Here is a 20,248-nt window from a genome sequence, read left to right as displayed (position 1 = left end):
ATGTATCCAGAACTAGAAAGCTTGTGACATGTTGTGATTTACAATATGTTTTTTTACAATATGTGTTCTTTACAATATGTTTTAATTTTCAACAGGTTATGAAACCTAGACCTTAAATATTAACATTTTTAAAGCAAAGTAAGAATTTACACACTTTTGTGTTTATTTAAAAAGAAGGTTTAATAGCTTATTCAAAGATTTGGTTGGTGTGATTAGCATAGTTTCTCCCATATGTGTCAAAAAACAAAACAGGTACAATGTAAGCAGCTGAATTGAAAAGTGACAGTTTTCTAATAAGTTAAGGTTTTGCACTTGCAATTTTCATATAAATTTAGCAGCACATTATTTTGTCCAACTTCATTTAAAATTGTTAGCCCAGAAGCAAATTACTTAAAATTTTAGGATAAACCTGGATTTAACTGCATTAACAAAGATATGTTTATTTTTTTTTTTTATTTTTTTTTTTTCTTCTAAATTAAAATCATGACAGCTAAAAGAGAAATAGTGAGGAAACTTTAATTTCTGAAAGGACAAAACAACTTATTACTGGAACCTTATGGAAATAGTTATAGATCCTTTCAGCAAGATAAAATTATATGACTTGGCATTATGTTACCACATCAAAACTTACATGTAGTTGTTCTCTTTAACAACTGTATTAATAGGAAATAGCAATTCTAAAGTTCTTGGTACCGAAAAATGCTTTAAAGAACTTAAATGTTGTTGAACATAAAGTGTAACAGGTATAAGCTACTTTATGAGACCTAACAAACTTGAGGGTTGATTTTTTGCTTATGTTCTTGGTTGGAGTTAGAAAAGTACTGCAGAAGTTAATAATCCTTAGGGATAAAAAACCCAAGACAACAAAAATCCCAAACCAAATTAAGAAAAAAACTCAGAGCTTTGCAGCAGGGTAAAATTGTTACTGGCTTTACAAACATTTCAGTTATAGAATTATAAAATACAAACATCATCTACTTTAAACTATAGAATTTTAAAATTTGAATGTCTCATCCTGTCTTACCAACTTGACTCATAGCTTGAGTTGGCTTCTCTAATGTAGTCTCAAATATGAGATTCAGTGCTTGTTATCAGAAAGATGAAAATACTGAGCTGTGGTTGAGAAAGCTGGTCAGCATTTCTTGGCAAGACATGAGGACCAGATATTTAGCATGACTGACTTAATGTAATTTTTACCACAAATTCTAGTGAAAATACCCCAAAGGGGAAAATTTACCACAGCTTGTTTATATAGTTTTCAAACCAACACATGTTATGCCTCTTTCAGCGCTATTTAATTTTTAGTAAAAGGGTTAAATATTGGTACTTTAAAAATAAAACAAATTGTAAATTTGTTTTAAATTTTTAACATCTATGTTAAAAATTTAATGTCAAGTACATGAAGTGAGACAGTTGTGTAAATAAATTTTACTAGATTTTTTGAAAAGCTGTAGTGGTTATGTTTGTTTATTCCTGAAATACTGTTTGTGAAGAATAAAAGATTTGCTTCGCTGGGAGACCTCAGTGTGTTACTTGAGAAAATAAAGACTCCAGCACCTGCTTTTTCACTCTAAGGATTACAACATGACTATATTTCTAACAGATACCACTGCGAATGTTAGGTAGAAAATGTGTGTTGGAAGGATCTTGGAATGATGCAGGACCACTCATTAAAACCTTATTTACTTTTAGCTATGGTGTAGTAGCTTTCATTTGACTGCATTCAGACTTCTTATGCAGTGAAGAGTGCTTTCATATGATTGAGAGAATGTACCCACAAAGTTATTTTTAGATCTCTTGATTTTTCTGGCCAATCTTGAAGTTAAGACCCAAGCTCTTACAACTTTGCTATAGTAAAGAAAAAACCCTGACTTGTATTGGTCCTTAGTTTTCTTTTTCAGGTTGCTTCTTTGTTGAGAAGCCTTGGGCTGAAGAAACAAAAAGTGGATTTGATAAGGTTGTTTTGAAGGTGATCTCTGAAATTCCTTTATTTCATTTGATTGCCTTTGAAAACAATTTGAACAGTAGAATCAGCAAGCAGACACTAACCTACCTTGTAAGGTTGTGCTTATCTGGTTATATGAAGATTATAGTTGTATGTCTCTAAATGCTGCTTTTATTTAAAATGATGTAGTAGTGAAACTGATTATACTTAGATATGCTGGCATAAAATCAGGAAATGGGGTGATACATAATTTAACAAAGCAATTATTGTATTTAAAACATTAAACTTGTTTTTGAAACTGAAAATATGTATTGCCGTGCATCCAGTGAGAAAGCTTTGAAGCAAGTGAGTACATTCATGCTAATTTTGTTTTACATTCACTACGTGAAGTTACCATGGTGAATATGTCTTTTCATAGACAGATACAAGTAAATGTGTGTAAATGTAGATAATTTTTTTATATTATATATATATTATGTACTAAAATAACCCAATCAAAACACAAAAATTCCAAAAAACCTTAACCCTAAAATCATCTTAACAATGATGTTAAGGTTGAAAATTATGGATACACAGAAATTAAGGAATAAGATGGCTGAAGATAATGTCCAAGTGTTTTGTCCCCAAGTCTGTAGCAAACTGATTGTCTAATGTAAAGTTGTCTGGTGCTATTCCTGGTTCCATGCATTTCTTTTCAAGTCCTTATTTACTTTTCTAGGATGTATATTTGCATTGCATGATTCTTTTTTAAGCTTATTTAAACATTGTATATTTAAAAACAAATTAATAGAAACACTTTATTAGCTTTTGAGAGCTTTGGATATGTTTTATATTTATTTGGAGTTATTAGCATGAGCAGTGACAGAAGTAATGTACTGAACTTGACCATAAAAAGGTCAAGGTGAAGCAAGCTGCAAGAATTTTCCTGATTTCTACAATGGAAATTGTGAAGGGTGTAATTTTGATCCTATTAATGGAGGGTCCGCAGTACAGTTGAAGAATCGGACTGTCTGGATGCAGTGATGTGTTGGTTGTCTACTTGCCCAGTCTCTCTGCCCTCTTTATACATTTTATGTTTTTTTATAAATCAGTCAAAAATATTAGAAACCCCATGGTGGTTGTAGTAGGAATGTATTTCATAATGGCAATTATGTCTAGTTTTTGTGAATTTGGACACACACATTCCCTGTTAATGACTGTTTTAATGTTTTAGTGCAGTTTAATCCTTGTTTTGTTTAGAATTTACTGTCAGTGTTATGGCATTAACTGACTCAGGTTAAAAGGGTTTCTTCCTGCAAGTTGTCAATCAAGCAGAGACTACTTAGTTGCAATTGGATTTTTCTGTGTGCTCTTGCTCCTTCAGAGAGATGGTTGTTGACTGTCCTTTATTTTTAGCTTTAAGTGGACACTTCATTGCAGGTAGTTCTTATGCTATGGCTACTTATGTCTGTGTACCTTAATGTTTTTCCTACTCCATCTTCTGAAGTCTGATTTTCCACTGATCTGTGTGATGTGGTTTCATATTTTCTAATTCTGCTTCTACTTTCAATGACAACTGGCAAACTCTAAAGCCATAATAGCATTATCATATCACCTACAACATTGCTTTCTTTTCTTTAAACCTGTCAGGCCTACGTAGGTCTTTAACAGCTACTTGATTAGTTTTAGGCTAAATGACATACCAATAGTTTGGAAGTCCTTGTCAAATGAACAGTGTGTAAAATCAGGCTCCATTTAGAACACCTTAGCAGAATGCTTGGTGTGTGGATTTTCTGCCACATAAGATGACTTTTTTGAATAATGTTTAAAAGCCATGTCTCTTGCTTATATGAATAATGTATTGTAACTTCCTGTGGGAACTAGAGACGTGAAAACAATATTTCTTATGTTGTGGCCTTCATAAAGGCTTTCACTTTCAGTGGAATTATGTGGAATTGTACTTTTAGGTCAGCTTTTGTAGTTATGTGAAATACAGAATGACCTAAATAAGGTTATGGATGCATTTTTTTTTTTGAGTCAGTTTGTCTGTAGTCCTACTGTAATGGTTTGAAATTTTTGAGAGGTTCTATCTTTGAATAGCACATAAGAGCACATCCTGAGAAACAGATTCTGGAGAACGAAACCAGCATAATGCTCTAGTAGTTCAAATGGAAGAAGCCAGTGCTAAGTTTGTAGGATGTATAGAAAGAAAAATCTTTAACAATAACAAAAAAAGCTGTAAATAATTTATATATATATATATATATATATATATATATATATATAGCCTTTATATAACTTCAGGCATCCACAGGGTGGGTAATCTATCAGACCTTTTAACTGATAGATTTATTTTTAAGATATATGCAGCATTCCTGAATAAATAACGGATGTGGCTGGTAGGAGGATAGAAACATTTTTAGTAAGTATGCTAGTCTGAATTTTATTATTTCTTGTCTTCGTGTCATTTCATCTCTTGTTACTGCTTTGGGAGCAGTGTAGAAGATCTGCTGTTTTTTTAAAATTTTTATAAACTGGCTTAAAAAGTAAGTCTACTTTTCAATCCTCCAAATGAGTAGCAACCTCCTTTAACTTTGCAGAGAATCTGTAGATACTATTTGGCTTATGGAAGCATGTTGTGGTTGAAGATTTTTCCATAAAGCAAAGGAGAGCACAAACCTACAGAGAAAATTCCAGATACCTGGGGGCTGGTTTGGCTTGAACAGTTATGTAGTTTCATAATTTATAAAAGAGATTTCAATAATAATTAGTGCTGCTTTTTTTGCTAGTTTTGGAAATTTGTTCTAGCATACCATTATTGTCTTTGTTAGAATCTGGATTTCAGTTTTCAAGTTTGGATGTTGCTTGTAACTTATATTCATTTGTTCCTATGCATGTAATTAGAGAAGTTCTCATCCTCTTTAAGGTCTTTTAGTATAGTAGTTCTCTTCCTGCTAGAGGTCTTTTAGTATAGTCATACAAAATAGTCCTCTCTCCTTAGTGTTTATATAAAGAAGTTTAGCTCTTAGATTTTGTGTTATCATGATGAGTGGCTCTATAGCTGTTCCTCTTGGAATGTATTCATCTTGAACATGTGAAGCAAAAAACATGTATTGCTTTGGAAGATTTTGTTCTTGCTGTTGTCTATTTGTCTAGCACATATGCACTTTCTTTTCTGGATGCACTTCTGGTCTGGTTTAAAATTGCACTTTTTGTTGCTGCATTTATGTAATGTATTGCAAAGAATACACAGTGATCTTTTTCCCTGTATTTCCAACTAATTGCCTCAGTTCCTTAACATGAAGGATGGATTCTACCTCAGGCTAGTAGAGGTTTTAGTTCACTGATTTTTATTTGGTTTTTTAAACTTTTTTTTTTTAAATGTGCTGGTAACTAGTGTTGGAAGATTTTTTAGAAATATGTAGCATTATTTTATGTAGACTGAGTTTCAATGTGCTAGTAAATTATTTCTAATAATCTTATTAGGTTCATGCTATGTTGCATTTTGTCCTATTGGCTTTTAATTGCTTCAATTGATATTATTTATACTGTCCCAAATTTGGTCTTAGTGGATGATTCCCTAATGTTCATTTCATCAAAGGGCTCTTATTTTTTCTTTAGTCCATCTCAGAAAGGCCTGCCTTGAGAAACTTTAGTGATAACATCCTTTAGCTTTGTATGTCTTTCTGAAATCAGTAACTGTTAACCTTTCTTTATAAGGTTTGCCTACTCTGCATTTCTCCTACTAATCATAATCATTTGAATCAAGTTTAAATATCATATTATGCCTTTGAAATCTAGCTAGGTTGAATGAGTTATATTTTCTTGGCATTAAAAAATTAGTTATTTTTCTGAAGAAAGTCTGCTAAATTTCTCTGGTACACTGTACTCTATTAATATTTCATCTTATTGGAATTTTTTACTTTTTCTTCCATGTCTTACACACTTCTTGAAAAGTAAGATTTAGCTGTTTCTTACTATCAATTGATAACAGGTCAAAAAGGCTTATTACTGAGCTTGCTATGTAAGTGTTATTATTCTGTTTTCATATAACAAAAAATATTTTATGCATTTAAGACATTATTTTGTGTACAAGATTGACAGCTCCATTCTCTTTGGTTTGGGGCAAATGATAAGCTTTCCTCAAAACTGAGAGGAAAAGTCTTCCCCTTTTCATTTTCTTATTTCATCATCAGTCCTTCCTTCAGTATATACCAATGTCCACCTGTTTAGTTGCTAGTGAAAATATGGGCAAATTGGTCTCTTAATTATTGGAGCTAAAACTAAAAATAATCTTTATTTAGTCCTCATTGTATAGCATCACTGGTTCTTCCCTGTTAGGCTGAAAAAACCTTGCTACTTGCTTTGCTACCTGGAGTGTCTTATTCACTTTTCACTTTCCTTTTGTTGTGACACAGTCTTTGCTGAAGCACTGGAACAGGATATAAGAGAAACTGGGGGCTCCCCATCCCTGGAAGTGTTTAAGAGCAGGTTGGATGGAGCCCTGAGCAACCTGGTCTAGAAGGTATCCCTGCCCATGGTAGGGGATTGGAACTATGTGATCTTAAGGGTCTTTTCCATCCCAAATAATACTGTGATTCTGTGGCAGCTCTTAATTAACTAGTGTTTTTTCTGTACTCCCAAGCAATCTCTTCCCTTCAAAATTGATATCCTTATATGCAGCAGGGCAAGGTCCCAGGCAGAATAAGCACTCTAAATCTTCTTGGGATACAGTCTTTATCTATAGTAGTTCTTGCATCCTTGACTTAAAAGGGATGGAGAGGGGAAGGCAGCTTCCTTCTTGCTGAAGTAACACCTTCACTGATTTACTACAGCTTCCCTTTTTGCAACTTAACGTTTAGTTTCTGTTTCAAATTACTAGCTCCTCTGGGTTAGCTTTATTATGGAAAAAAATTCTATTGTAAGTTGTTACTTATTAATCCTGAAATAGTTTTATTGAAAAGAAAATTCTACTGGGTAGAATTTGGTTCTCTGATCACTCTGGTTGACTTTGTTCTTTAATTTAGAATAGTAATTATATCGTGGAAGGTTATCCTCAATGGTAGTTTTTGTTCTTATAAGAATCTTTATTTCCAAGTATTTGTACTTCAGACTTGAAGATTTGTACTGAAACGTCTTAGAGTTGCCCTTTCTGGAAGCACTTTTTAAAACCAAATTCTGGGCACGTTTAGATTAAAACTATTTGCACTGTACTTATCCCCAAATAGTATAACACTGTTCTTTTCCTTTACATAAGAAGGGAATGTTTTCTGATTAACACTCAGATTTCCAGGGGTTTCTTGAAAATGGTCCATCCAAACTATTTCTTGAGGGAAAGGATTAAAAAACCCATCATCTTAGTAGTTGGTTTTCTTTCCTTCTGATTATCATTTTTCCCCTCACCATAGTTAGCAAATAGTTCTTCCCACAACCTGTATTGTTTTCCTTGTAAAACAAAAGGTATTCAAAACTTAGGCTGAACTGTGAAATTCTGTTTATGAAGGACTTGAACATTAGGAAGCTTGATACTGATGTTTCCTTTGTTGGAGGAAGGGTAAGGGAACAGAAATCTCTATGTATAAAATATTTATTTTCCAATTTTTAACTGTGTTTCTGCAAAGCTTATTTTTGTGGTGAAAGTCTGCCTGCTTTCCACCTGCTGTCCCAAACTGTCTCCCTTTAATACAGTGAGCTTTCTATATGCAAAAGGCAGCACAAAGTTGTAACTTTGCTGTGGTAGTTGGATCTCACTTAGACTAAATTAATTCCTCATTCCTGACTGTTGTGGTGTTAGTGTCACTTGCTTGAAGTTCTGTTTTTATTTTCCATCTCTTTCTGTGAGATACTTCTATTAATTTCTTCTGGAATAATGGGCAAAATAGAACATAAGACTTGCATTGGTTTATGTTCCTCTTTCGCTAGTCCAGAAACTCGTTTGACTTTGAGGGAAATTACCTGTAGTGAGAAAGACCTGAAAGCAATAGATGGAGCAGCCTCTCTCACTGGGGGGATATGCAGGGGTGTGGATGTGTTGTAAGACTGTGGGGAAAAGATTTAGAATTCTTGCCTTTGTCTCAGCCTGTAAGAGAGCGAAAACAGTACATATCTCAAAAGATTTTTGAGGCTTTGTTAACTTTTTAAAATAATGCTGATGGCCTCTGGAAGGTGCTGCAGAAGTGCACAGCGTTACTGTCTGAAGGCTGAATATAATTGTTTTTTGTTTTGTTTTGTTTTTCCCCCCTTTTCTGGCAATATATAGGCATGCCACAGTTAGGGAAAGAACTTTGTTTGGTGTCTCTTTAAAGAAAATGCAAAAGTGCTTTGCTGGGGAGAATAGAAAGGGGCTTTCTGAAGAGGTGCTGAAGACATGAAAATTCAGAGTGGTGATTGGTCACCTCTGCTTGATTGACAGGTTGCAGGGAAAAACAAAAACCCATTTGTTCTGGCTTAATGGAACTGGAAAACAGAAAATGAGTATCAGGTAAAAATTCCTTTTTTAAAATCTTTGCAGTTCTCCTATAAAAGGTGGAGTTTTTACACAAATTTACTCCTTCCCCACTCCAGTAAATTAGGAGTAGGAATTACAGAAACAGGTAGTTGCTAAGCTGTGTAATGTGGGTTGTCTATGTCAGTGCGTTTTCCAGGGGGCAGGTGTTGTGGAACACCCTGCAGCAGCCACTACTATTGGGGTAGCTTAGCAAGAAGGCAGAGGATGGAAAGGGTGTAGTGACTAAGCCCTGAACTGGGCCCAGCTCTCTGGTTAGGCTCATTAGCAGGACGTTCAAGGGGAAGCTTTTATTTTCACTTCCTATACTGTGCCTGCTTTGTGGATAAAGTCTGTCAGTTTCTACTGCTATCAATTTGGAATCTTTCATGAGCATTATTACAAAATTCACTGAAAAGTGAATAGCTTAAAAAGTAAGCTTTGTTTTAAAGTAACTTCCATCTAGCAGTATACTGTCATAAAGATTTTATAATAAATTTCAATGTCAGCACCACAATTTTGAGAATCATAATTGAAAATTATTAATTTCTGTTAATTATTTTGTATGTTGATGTATTTCAGATTGAAGGACAAGGACATGGTGCAGTTTTCGACTGCAAGTGCTCTCCCGATGGACAGCATTTTGCATGTACTGATTCTCACGGTCACCTTCTGATTTTTGGCTTTGGTTCCAGTAGCAAATATGACAAGGTACAGTGCAAGATGTAAATCAAAATGTCTATCTGTGTTGATTGCATTTGTGCAAACTTCTTCAGAGCTTCATTTCAAGAGGGATAACTTGACACAATTTTGAGCCATTAATATGGAATATTTTGGATGTCTGTTGTTGACAATGAGATTTTTCACTGTCTTTTTTTAAATTATAGAAACATTCTGTTAAACTACTGCTTACATGAGAAGTTCATAATAATAATAATTTAAAAACAGAATTCAAAATTTACCAGTCACTGTCTACTTTCTTAAGTGACAAAGTTACAAATATCTACTAATGGATCCACATGGATAATGGGAATATGCTACAGTAGAACTGATTATACTTATACATTCTACTTGAAATATTTTCTTTCTGGTTCCTAACTAAGCCCCAAAAAACAGGTGTGTAATAGAACTAATTCTAAATATTGCATAGCCCGTGAGAGAATTATTTACAAAAAATGTGCTATGTTTTAGTGATGCTATTTTATGTCTGTTTATGAAGTACTATCATGGATGCCTTTGTGCTTACACAGCAATATTCCACCATTAGCCTGATTTAAATATTATATCTTTATTCTAATGTTATAGTCTACATTGTGTATTTTGAGTGTGGGTGTCCTGCCACAGACCCTCATGACTGTAAAGATATGTGATGTTTTTTTTTTTCTTTTGTGGAGAAATGTACTCTGGGAACCCTACAGGTTCAGAATGTCCACAAGATCTTGGTTCTTTTACCACCCAGGAAGGAAATGAGGTGTTTCTTCTCCCTTTACCTAAGACTTATGTACATCTATCTGCTCCATTTTCATCTCTGCTTGTGGTAAATGACATTTGAATGTGGTTGGTGAAGTGCTATTTTTTGGATATCTGCTTTGAACCTTTGGGCTCAGGCTGGTTTTGAAAGCATTTTGGCAAACGGCAGTGCAGAGGGACCTGAAGAAGGGAGAGCTAAAGGAATTTTAATATCTTGTAAGCTGCTGGATTTCTTTCTATAGTCTTACAGAAGGATTTACATTTGGGGATTTATTTTTTCTTCTTGTTTCTCAAACACTATTTTTTGAGAATCCTCACTACTAAGCTGCTGTTGCTATCCCTCAGTTATTACTATCTGTGCATTTCCCCGTCTATTTCAAGTAAAACAAATTAGTAAAGACATCACATGCAAGGAAAATCAGGATTATCAGATCATTTTCTTTGCGTTTCAGAATTCTGACAGTTCTAAACTTTAAAAACTTTAAAGCCTGTTGTAATAGGAACATTTTTCTTACCATCTCCATGGATCGTTTCAGGTTTCTTTTTCTATCCAGTTGTTTTGGAAGTATGTAGTTCTCTGCTACTTTGAAATTCTGGAAATTAAATTTGAACTGTGAGTCTTTTGGTCTTTGCTGTGGTAGATCAGAATTTTCCTCTATACTGCTATTTGAGAATTTACCTGTGAGGGATTAAATGTGTTTGTAGAGTGAAAGCAGTTGCTTTTTCCTGCTTAAATTCTAAAAACCCTTGGCTCTCTTGGGGTTTTTGCTGCAGTCCCTGAGAAAAGATTGTTTTAAAATTTTCACTTATTGAATGATTTAAAATAATCTTGTACAGCTGTTGCTGTGCCGAAGTTACTCTTGGCATTCTTCATAACAGAAGAAATGGGAGCAAATAAGGACTTATTTGTTACCACTTTAATCTCAGTCTTCCACTCACAGAAAACTTGGAAGTGTCTGGTGTCTTCCATGTGTGGTTTCATCACCTCCATTTTTGTCTGACCTGATTTATGTGAAAATGTTACTACAGGTAGGTAGGTGCTGGAGATGTCTGGGTTTTTTCCTGTCTTTCTCCCCTCAGATACTGGGAAGGGTTTCAGACATCTTGTCAGACTATGATCTGGTAGGATATGTGTTTTTTGGCCCTTAAAGTGTTTCCCATCTCTCTGGGGAAATTAATTTTACAGAAGAAAGAAACATGGTAGGTAACCTGTCCTGTATTCCTGCATTTTGGAACTGACAGTGATTATAGCTGAGATGGTGTTAATTCTACTGAGAGAACAAGCTCTTTGTATTTTCATGTTATGTTCAGATAGTATCTACATTTCCTAGTTGACTGGAACCAGTGCTTAGGCTTTCTTTCCCCTGCAGTGTGATCTTGGCCACAGTGAAAGTAAAGTGTTAGCATTTTGTTTGGAGTTTATGGGGTTTTTTGTCTTTTTTTTTTTTTTTAAATAAATTATATGTGTTTTTGTGAAGTAATTCTTTTATGGGGGAAAATAAAAAGAGTACATGTGCTGCTTGTCTGGGGCTGCTTGAGCCAATCTCAGCTGAAATCTGAGTGTGTCATCACCAGAGCTGAGCTGAGTTCACTGTCAACAGGGCATGTGCACTTCTGAAGTTCTTGATTAGGTGGAAGCTTGTCCAGGAGTGGCTACCAGTTCTGAAGTGTAAGATACTATTCTGTTGATTTTAAATCATAGAATATTCTGAGTCGGAAGGGACCCACAAGGATCAAGACCAACTCTTAGCTCTGCACAAAGCACATCATGTGCCTGACCACGTTGTCCAAATGCTTTTGAACTCTGTCAGGCTTGGTGCCATGGCCACTTTCCTGGGGAACCTGATCTCTGAGCTTTCTAAGGCATTTGTTCCTGCAGACTGCCCAAACCACAGTACTTAGCTGCAAGTTGACAGTTTGTGTATGGTGGATTGGTGCAATACTGGGAAAAACCTCTTTGTGTAACTGTGCCCATTTGGAGAAACTGAACATTCTAAATGTGTGATTGGAAGAGAATCTATCTATAGAGCCCAGACCTTGTGGAAAGCTTTTGTGCTTATTCTCCAGCTAGGTTTGTGAAGTCATATGAGTAGAAGACTCATGCAAGTGGTGATGTGATATCATCTTATTGTCATGAATTTGATCTCTAATAGTATATAAACAAATAAGCCTTATTGTTAATACTTCTGGCTGGTTTTCTGATGGAAAGTCTAATTCTTATGATTTTTCTCAGGATAAGACATATTCCTGGATTCCAGTAGGGGTATTCTACCTCAGAGTTGTCCTGAGCCTGTGTTCTCCAAGAAATTCCGCGTTATCTTATGGAGTAGAAAATTGTTATTTAGTCTCCCTATTATACTTGATTGCAATATAGAGTACACAGAAGTGTAATTGCAACAAAGTTCCTTGTGATCTTGTACTGGGTCTTCCCTTTGCTCACAAAACCTGGGATGCAGGCTACACTGTACAGCCAAGATGCAACATAATAAAACTCACAGGTTGTATGATCTTGCCATTGGAAACTCTTTTTTCTCAGTGTGGGAAATACTTAGTAGGAAGACTTATACTAGGTGTAAGTAATGCATATTCTGATTTCTGCAGACATTGTAAGCTCTCCTAGGGGACCTCCGTCTCTATCATATTGAGCTATTGTGAGATGAAGAAACAAAGGTGTTAATCAGGCCTTGATTCTGTCAGTCAGACACATTAAAGGACTTTTATCTTTTTCATTCAGCCTCTGTTAACAAAGAATTTAGTAGCAACATTTAATCCAGTAATCTTTTTTTATTGCAGTGGGCTATCACCTTGTCCATATATATTTTGTAAGAGTAGTCTTTTGAACCTCTGAAGTGAATTCTTTTCCATTGCTTTTTTCTTTGTATCTTTCAAATTTCTTCCTGTTGTTATTTTTCTGAGGTTTTGTAAGGTCTAGAGCCCATGACTACTATGATTTTTTTCCATTTTTTTTTTAATCCATGTCATTTGGATGCACTTTCTGATGTTGTAATTGACAAATGTCTGTTGTCATCTTTGTTTCCTGGTCTTCTTGCTTCCAGAAGAGACATTTGTCATTGAGAGTCCAGACCTCTGAGTAGCTGCTGTAATCTCTGCCTTACTGATTTCTACATAACAAATTACCAGAAACCATGTTATGGATTGGTCATGATAGAGCATACTCTCCACAGATCAGACAATGTTCTGTGACAGTTTGGGCATTCCTCTCTCCATGCTCCAAAGACAAGATTTTTGGAGATCTCTATGCATTGAGTCAATCATTTCACTGTTTTCATACTGCACTAGAAATCTTAATTTGTGTGAATTATGATTTTATGATTTGATTTTCACTTGTGCATTCAGTTCAACTGAATACGTGAGCTGCTACAGGGTTTGCTTACCAGTGTGTGGTCCTATGATGTGTAGTGTATGCATCAGCTTCTATTCACTTTTTGTTTTCTGTTCGCACTTCAATATCTTTCTTATTGCACAATACTGAGATACCTGTGTCAGTGAGGGATGGAGCATACATCTTTTTATATTTATTTGGACAAAAATATTCTTCAGTCTTGAGGGTCTGTGGAAAGTCATCTATAATAAATTAGGAGCAATTGGACAGAAATAAAAAAGAAAACTTAGTGAAAATTTTAATTTTTATTTTGGCTTTATTTTATCAACTGAAACTTCTTCTGATATCTACCATTATAGTAAGGCTATATCTTTTTTGATGTTAAAATATTTGGCAATGCCCTGATGTAATAAATATTTTCCTAGTCTTCTGCCTGCACCATATCTCATAAGTCTGTGACACAATTTTTTATTATCAGAAAATTTATTCATTCAGACTGTAGAAGAAAATTTATAAACTAATACATTAATGCTGTATTTGGTCACATGTCTTCTAGTAGTTAAATATTACCCCACTCCCCTATTCTTTAAATGCTTCCCACCCTGAAACATGTGGATCATTCTCTTTGCAGTGTTGTATAGAAAAGAGTACTTTGAAACAAAATAATAATGAAGTCAATTATCCCCTTTAAACTGAAATAAACACATCAGCTTATAGCCCTGGTTTTGCAAAAGCGACCATGAATATCACTGTTAAAAATACTTTTGGCAGTTCTCTTCTGTATGCTTTTGTAATAGGTTCTTTAAAAAATTACAAAATGACTTTGTTTACAGATAGCAGATCAGATGTTCTTTCATAGTGATTATCGGCCCCTTATCCGTGATGCCAACAACTTTGTCCTGGACGAACAGACACAGCAGGCTCCACACCTTATGCCTCCCCCATTTTTGGTTGATGTGGATGGCAACCCTCATCCTGCAAGGTATCAAAGACTAGTTCCTGGTCGTGAGAACTGCAGGGAGGAACAGCTTATTCCTCAGATGGGAGTGACATCTTCAGGTATGGAAAATTTCACTTCACTGACCAGTAGTCTATCTAGTTACTTCAGTTGTTCTACACTGCACTTTGTTCTTTTTCTTCATTTATGGCCATAGTCGTTCTCTGGTGTGGAAGAATTACAATGTCTTTGGCACTGATTGCTTGTGACAATTTCATTTACAGTACTGTCATCAATCAAGTTGGCACTAGTTGATGCTACACCACCAGTTAGCTTGGAGTTTGTTTCATTATTGGAGCAATGTATAATGCTATGTGAGCTCTCAGTTATCTCTTTGGGATAAGATTTCCTGCTTTAGAAAACCTAAGAAACAGACTGACGTTCTACAGATCAGTTAGAAAAGCTAACACTTGCAATAACAAAAAAATGAGGAGACATCTGAAAGAAGCAAAATTCTCTTCCTCATTAGTTGAAGACAGTCAATTTTAAGCTTTGGTGATTTGGTTAAAGAACTGAAGACTTGAAAAAGATGCAAAATGTAGGAATTTCCTTGAAAGTTTTATTCTTAAAACAAGGGCCAATGGCTGGCTGTTGGAAACTGCCTAAAGGTGTTTTGCATGGGTAGGGATGGAAAAGCAATGCCTACTTATTGTATGTTACTAATTTAATATTAGTGTAAATAAGAAAATAGTGACTGTTGGAAGTAGCTTTAAATGTTTTCAAAATAAGCATTGTTAATGATTTGAATATTCTTGAAAATATGTGAAAATTGACTGTTCCTGTAAATTGTAGTCTATTTGTTCATGATACTTAAACCTGTGGTGTGTCAGACATTCCAGGAAGGGTAACTGAGAGTGTTTTTACAAAACAAAAATATCTCTTTATCCTTATTTGTAGAGCTCAGGATTATAGGGCAGTGAATATTTAAATGTTTTTAGGGGAGGATTTCCTTATTTCCTCCAAAATTACAAGAAGAAATGCTACTTGAGAAGCAACTATAAGAAGGAAAATATCCTTCCTGGTGAATGTAAATTTATTAGTTACTGGCTTTGAAACAAAATTTGGTTTTTAGGGAAGGATGTGACTTTGCTTCATTGTTAAAGTGTGAATCCATTGCATTGTGAAAATCTCCAAATTTGAAAATGTCCTGGGCACATTCTTCAATATATCTTGAAACAAGTCAGACTCTGCACATAGACCAAACAAAATTAAATCTAGAGGTGTGCCTGTATGACACATGAATGCCTATAGAGAGATGATGTCCATAGCATTTTGTTTAATAGCAGGGAGCCATCCATCAGCTTGACAAGTACTGGAAAAACACAAGATATTTATCTACCTTTTTACAATATAGCAGCAATACAGTTGTATGCAGACCTAAACAGCGTTTATACAGTTTATACGTTCCCTTCCATTAAGAAAGTTCCTTTTCTTTTTGAAGCTTTGTTGTGGGATTTGATGCATCTCACTCAGAGCACTGGCCATTTATTCCTTGTTAAGTTTTCTGTAGGGACTTCTAAGAGTAGGGGGAATTCAGATTGTTATACTTGATTTACTGCTTTGATGAACATGAAGCACCTTTAAACCAGATGTTTTGAAAAAAATCAAGTATACACCCTGTCTTTATTATTTTATTAAAAAGAAACCATTTGCTGTTTCTTGCTAAGGCATTGTCTCACAGGCTAGATACATAAAAGACATTAATTTTGTTTAGATAGCAGTTTCCTATTTAAGATCATTCTTGGGTTATTAGCAGTATTTCCCATTGTTCTCAGTAGACAGTATGCTCACGAGATTGACAAATTAATGTCTCACTTACCTGACTCAGAAAACATCCAGCTGTGGTTATACCAGAGCTCATTCCATTATTCCGAGGTTTTGCTGCTTTAGGGAAGTTGACTTCAATAACCTTTAAAGCCTGAGAGCACTATCTTAAATATTTATGTTTTTTTCTGAATACTGTTGAGGTAGCTGCTTCTGTTCAGAAACATAATCAAAGCTCTTCATTTCATAGCACAATTACTGTAATATCTAGTCTTTAATCTTGCAAAGTGCAGTTCATACTGTGATATTTCTTTGGAGTCATGCGGGAAAAATAATTTCTAGATCTTGTTTCTTTGAACATTGTTATTCCTCATTATGAAGTCCTGCTTCTCTTGACTAGAGATTCCAACCATTCCACTCCACCATCTCACTGTTCTGTGTGGAGATGTCAGACTTCTTTTTGAATCAGTACTGTAACCCTTGTCTTTTTCTCTATACCTCTCTGTTTTTTGTGATCATTGTAAACAGGTTTTGTGTTGTTCATGCTTATGTGCTGTGTGTTTTGCTTGCTGCTCAGAAACAGTATTATCACGTTGGAGTCACTGCTTTGGAACTGTTTCCCATCTTCTATTCACAAGACCTATCCAAAAGGAGGTTTCTTGGCTGTTTTACATACCAAAGAAAATTACCGTAACTTGATCTGTGCAGTCATTATGTCCATGTGGAGCTCAATTAAACATTTTTACTGCTTCATTTTCTACAGTATAGATAATTATTTTCTATTTCAGTTAGACCTTCTTGATGTAGTTCTTTCATTCAAGCTTATAAAGTGTTTTTTAATGCATTTGAGGCAGGCTAATCTTGCATTTGAACAATTTGCATTGACTGAACTGACAAACAACAGTTGCATTAAGCTTCTGTGGCTTGCTGACACTTGATCAAATTTAACATTTTATTAGAAGTCAAGTGTGGTCATCTTGACCCTGCTACAGAAAATATAGTGCTCTTAAATATATTAAGAAAAGAAGATGTCCTATTTTAAGAAATAACTGTTGGAAAAATAAGCATTAGGCCATAGTTCCATGTTGGTAATTTCCTATACTTGTATTAAAGCTAAAACTTAAATGAGCTGTCTGTATCATTAATTTCCCAGAGTTTTACATTTGTGTGTTGTTCTCTATATTTTACTTCACAGGACTGAATCAAGTTCTTAGTCAGCAAGCAAATCAAGAAATTAGTCCGTTGGATAGCATGATTCAAAGACTTCAGCAAGAGCAGGACCAGAGACGTTCTGCGGAGGCAGGAACCAGTACTACCAGCCGGATCAGCAGAGGTAGATCACTGGGGGATGGGTGTTGAGTCTGGGATTGGAAAACATAAATCCCTTTATATTATCCATGATCTGTGCATTTTGTTGAACTGGTAGAAAGGAGGTAAGGAGCTGTAGAAAACAGTACAGCTTTCCCATCTTTTTTTTTTTTTTTCTTTTTGCAAACTGTTGGGCTTCTTAGCATTACAGATTTATCTTTGTTATTGTCTCCTTACCCAGGGAAATGCAGCAGCTGCGTTCCCTTAGGAGTAACTACCCTACTGTTTAATCTGGAACTGGCCGTCTAGTTGTTTGACATCTGACTTCTTTCAAATAAGGACACAGGAGGAAGAAAAGTGGAAGAACTGCTTATTTGTCTGCAGAGTTGTTCCATGTTTCAGTGTTTTGCACTAGCGTACCCAATAGTTTTTAATAAAAAAATATGGTTAGCAATCCACTAGAGTAAGCATGATTAGCTTGTGTGTGTAAGGATGTGGAAAAATGTTGATATTTTGCTACTGTGTGGGTGTTTGAAGGATCTTGCATGTGTGTCTTGTTTTGGGTTGGTTTGGTTATTTTTAACCTCTTGACCATTTCAATTTTTGTCTGTAAATTTTATAGCTTGATTATTAATTTCTAGTGTTGAGGCTTTCTTTTTTTGAAAGTAGAAGACTGTTTAAAAAGCACAGATTCAGTCAGATTGCTCACTGTTTCATAGCACAGATCTATAGTGCAGTAGCAATAGTCAGCTTTGCATAAATGTTTTCAAAGGTATTTTTAAAGAAGCAACATTTGCTTCACTTCAGATTGTTACTACACCTGCTTCTTTTCAATGTGAGTTTTTAAACAGGGTGCTGCAGCCCAGTAGCTGTTTGTGCTTTGTTGTGATGACTGTAAAAACTGCTGAAATACTTATACTCTGTTAATATGATTTCTTTGGAAGTAATAGATCAAGCAGAGTTATTTTTTCAGTTTCATTCCAAGTTTTTCTTTTCTAATGCTTCCCTAAGGTATTGCTTTTTGACTTTTAGGATCTGTAAGCTCTACCTCAGAAGTACACTCCCCACCAAATATAGGGTTAAGGCGCAGTGGGCAAATTGAAGGTGTGCGTCAGATGCACAGCAATGCACCAAGAAGTGAAATCGCCACTGAGCGGGACCTTGTGGCTTGGAGCCGCAGGGTGGTAGTGCCTGAGCTGTCTTCTGGTGTGGCCAGGTAAACACAGATGGAGAATTTTACTGTGATTAACTTAATTAAATGGAACAGTTTTGGATTTCCTATTGCCATTCACATCGTCATTTGTTTTCTATTTTGTCATCTCAAATTTCTTATAAAATCAATTTCAGTTTGCAATCACTTGTTGGTATATCACTTGAAAAATCTTGTTATTTCAGAAGGATTAGGAATAAAAATTGTTCTTTTAATGAATGATGCAGTAATTAAACTTGTATAGGCAATGGAATCTAGTTGCTTCCATATCTTCTTACTTGTAGCATAATACCTGTCATTACATGGTGTTTTATGGCTGGAATACTGACCTAAACTATTAAGGGCCTGAGGTAAATTGTGATTTCCAAACTGGAACTTAAATTTTTTTCAGTAATTACTTCTTGTGATGAATACTTAAATCAATAAGTCAAAAAACCTACTTGCCATAGTCAAGCACAAGCTGCTCTAGTTTAATGACATAGGATGAAAATCTTACTTTGTTTGAAAGAAGCTAATTTTAAAACCATATGCTAACTGTAAAAGAAGAACTGCTTCTCAAAGAATGATGTTGACTTATTCCTTGGTCTGGAATAAATACTCTTAGTTTTAGTAATGTCCTTTAGAGTTAACATCTCCATTTCTTTTTTTTTAGTAGGCAAGAAGAATGGAGAACAGCAAAGGGAGAAGAAGAAGTAAGGGTGTATCGATCAGAAGAGAAAAGAAAACATGTAATGAGTCACATTCCAAGAGAAAACAAAATACCTACTTTCTCTAAGGTAAGCAGTCCACCACTACCTTATCACAGAATGAAGCATAAAATTTAATTTAATAAATTGAGTCGCATAATTTTACATCCCTGTTCTCAGTTTTAAATTTACAGACCAGGGTACAGGAGTTTGTTTGCACATGCTTATCTATGGTTTCCTAGCTAAATAACCAACTATCTTTTTGTAATAAGGGGAGTAAGTTTTAGCAATGGTAAAGCAGAACCCATGCTTTGGGTTTCATAAGTATGCTTAATAGGGAGGAGACTCTTTTCAACCTCAATTCAAAGCTTGTAAAACACAGCTTTCAGTAATACTGCAAATTGTGGCAATTGCAATTGAAAAGTAAAAACACTTATGGGATATAAGAAAAGTAAAAATCACCTATGGGATATAAGAATGCAGAATCACGTTTGGGATAAACGACTGCAGCTCTTACCTTTATTAGAGTACCATATTTTATGCCTGTAAAGGAAGGAACTGAGATGGAAAACGATTTGAAAATAAGTAAATTTCAGATGCTTACTAGTGATTCTGTAATTTTTAATTATGATGAATTAATCTTGTATGTAGTAGAGTAAGTTTGAGATGAGCAAGTTTATATTTGATATTAAATTTCAGTATTTGCTACTTTTTTCATACCCAGCCAAAGTAGATTTCAAAAGAAGTGATGTGAACAGTCCCCTACCCACAAGTACTCTAATAACTTTAAATTTCTTTATTAAATGTATTTCTTACTTTTTCCTTCCAATTTCTTTCTTGTATTAAAATTTGAATCCATTGCTATCTTAAAAATTGTACTGATAGACTCTTTTCTGTTCTGCAGGCACCAACATTGTGTGCTTTCCCAAGAAATTTGTTCACTTTTGTCTCCAGCTTTCATACATAGTCCTGCCACATGACAGGACTCATTAGTGAAATACCAGGACATCAGAAGTCTTTGACTCTTTATTTTTCTTTTGGGAGTAGCAGCAAATGGGCCTG

At 35.0% G+C, this 20,248-nt stretch overlaps 1 protein-coding gene across 2 annotated transcripts in view; it reads left to right on the top strand.

Annotated features, from left to right (window-relative positions):
• The window catches only part of PHIP (PHIP subunit of CUL4-Ring ligase complex), a 99,721-nt gene that overhangs the window by 44,775 nt on the left and 34,698 nt on the right, over positions 1-20,248 (top strand). For both annotated transcript variants that reach the window (XM_077782322.2, XM_031504410.3), the window contains exons 16-20: positions 8,991-9,119; positions 14,055-14,280; positions 17,178-17,315; positions 18,323-18,506; positions 19,153-19,276. In XM_077782322.2, coding sequence (XP_077638448.1) covers positions 8,991-9,119; positions 14,055-14,280; positions 17,178-17,315; positions 18,323-18,506; positions 19,153-19,276 — 801 coding nt within the window. The remainder of the gene's footprint in view (positions 1-8,990; positions 9,120-14,054; positions 14,281-17,177; positions 17,316-18,322; positions 18,507-19,152; positions 19,277-20,248) is intronic.

Source organism: Lonchura striata, chromosome 3 (assembly GCF_050655825.1).
Source record: "Lonchura striata isolate lonStrDom1 chromosome 3, ASM5065582v1, whole genome shotgun sequence".
Taxonomy (NCBI): domain Eukaryota; kingdom Metazoa; phylum Chordata; class Aves; order Passeriformes; family Estrildidae; genus Lonchura; species Lonchura striata.
This window is presented reverse-complemented; position numbering and strand designations above follow the sequence as displayed.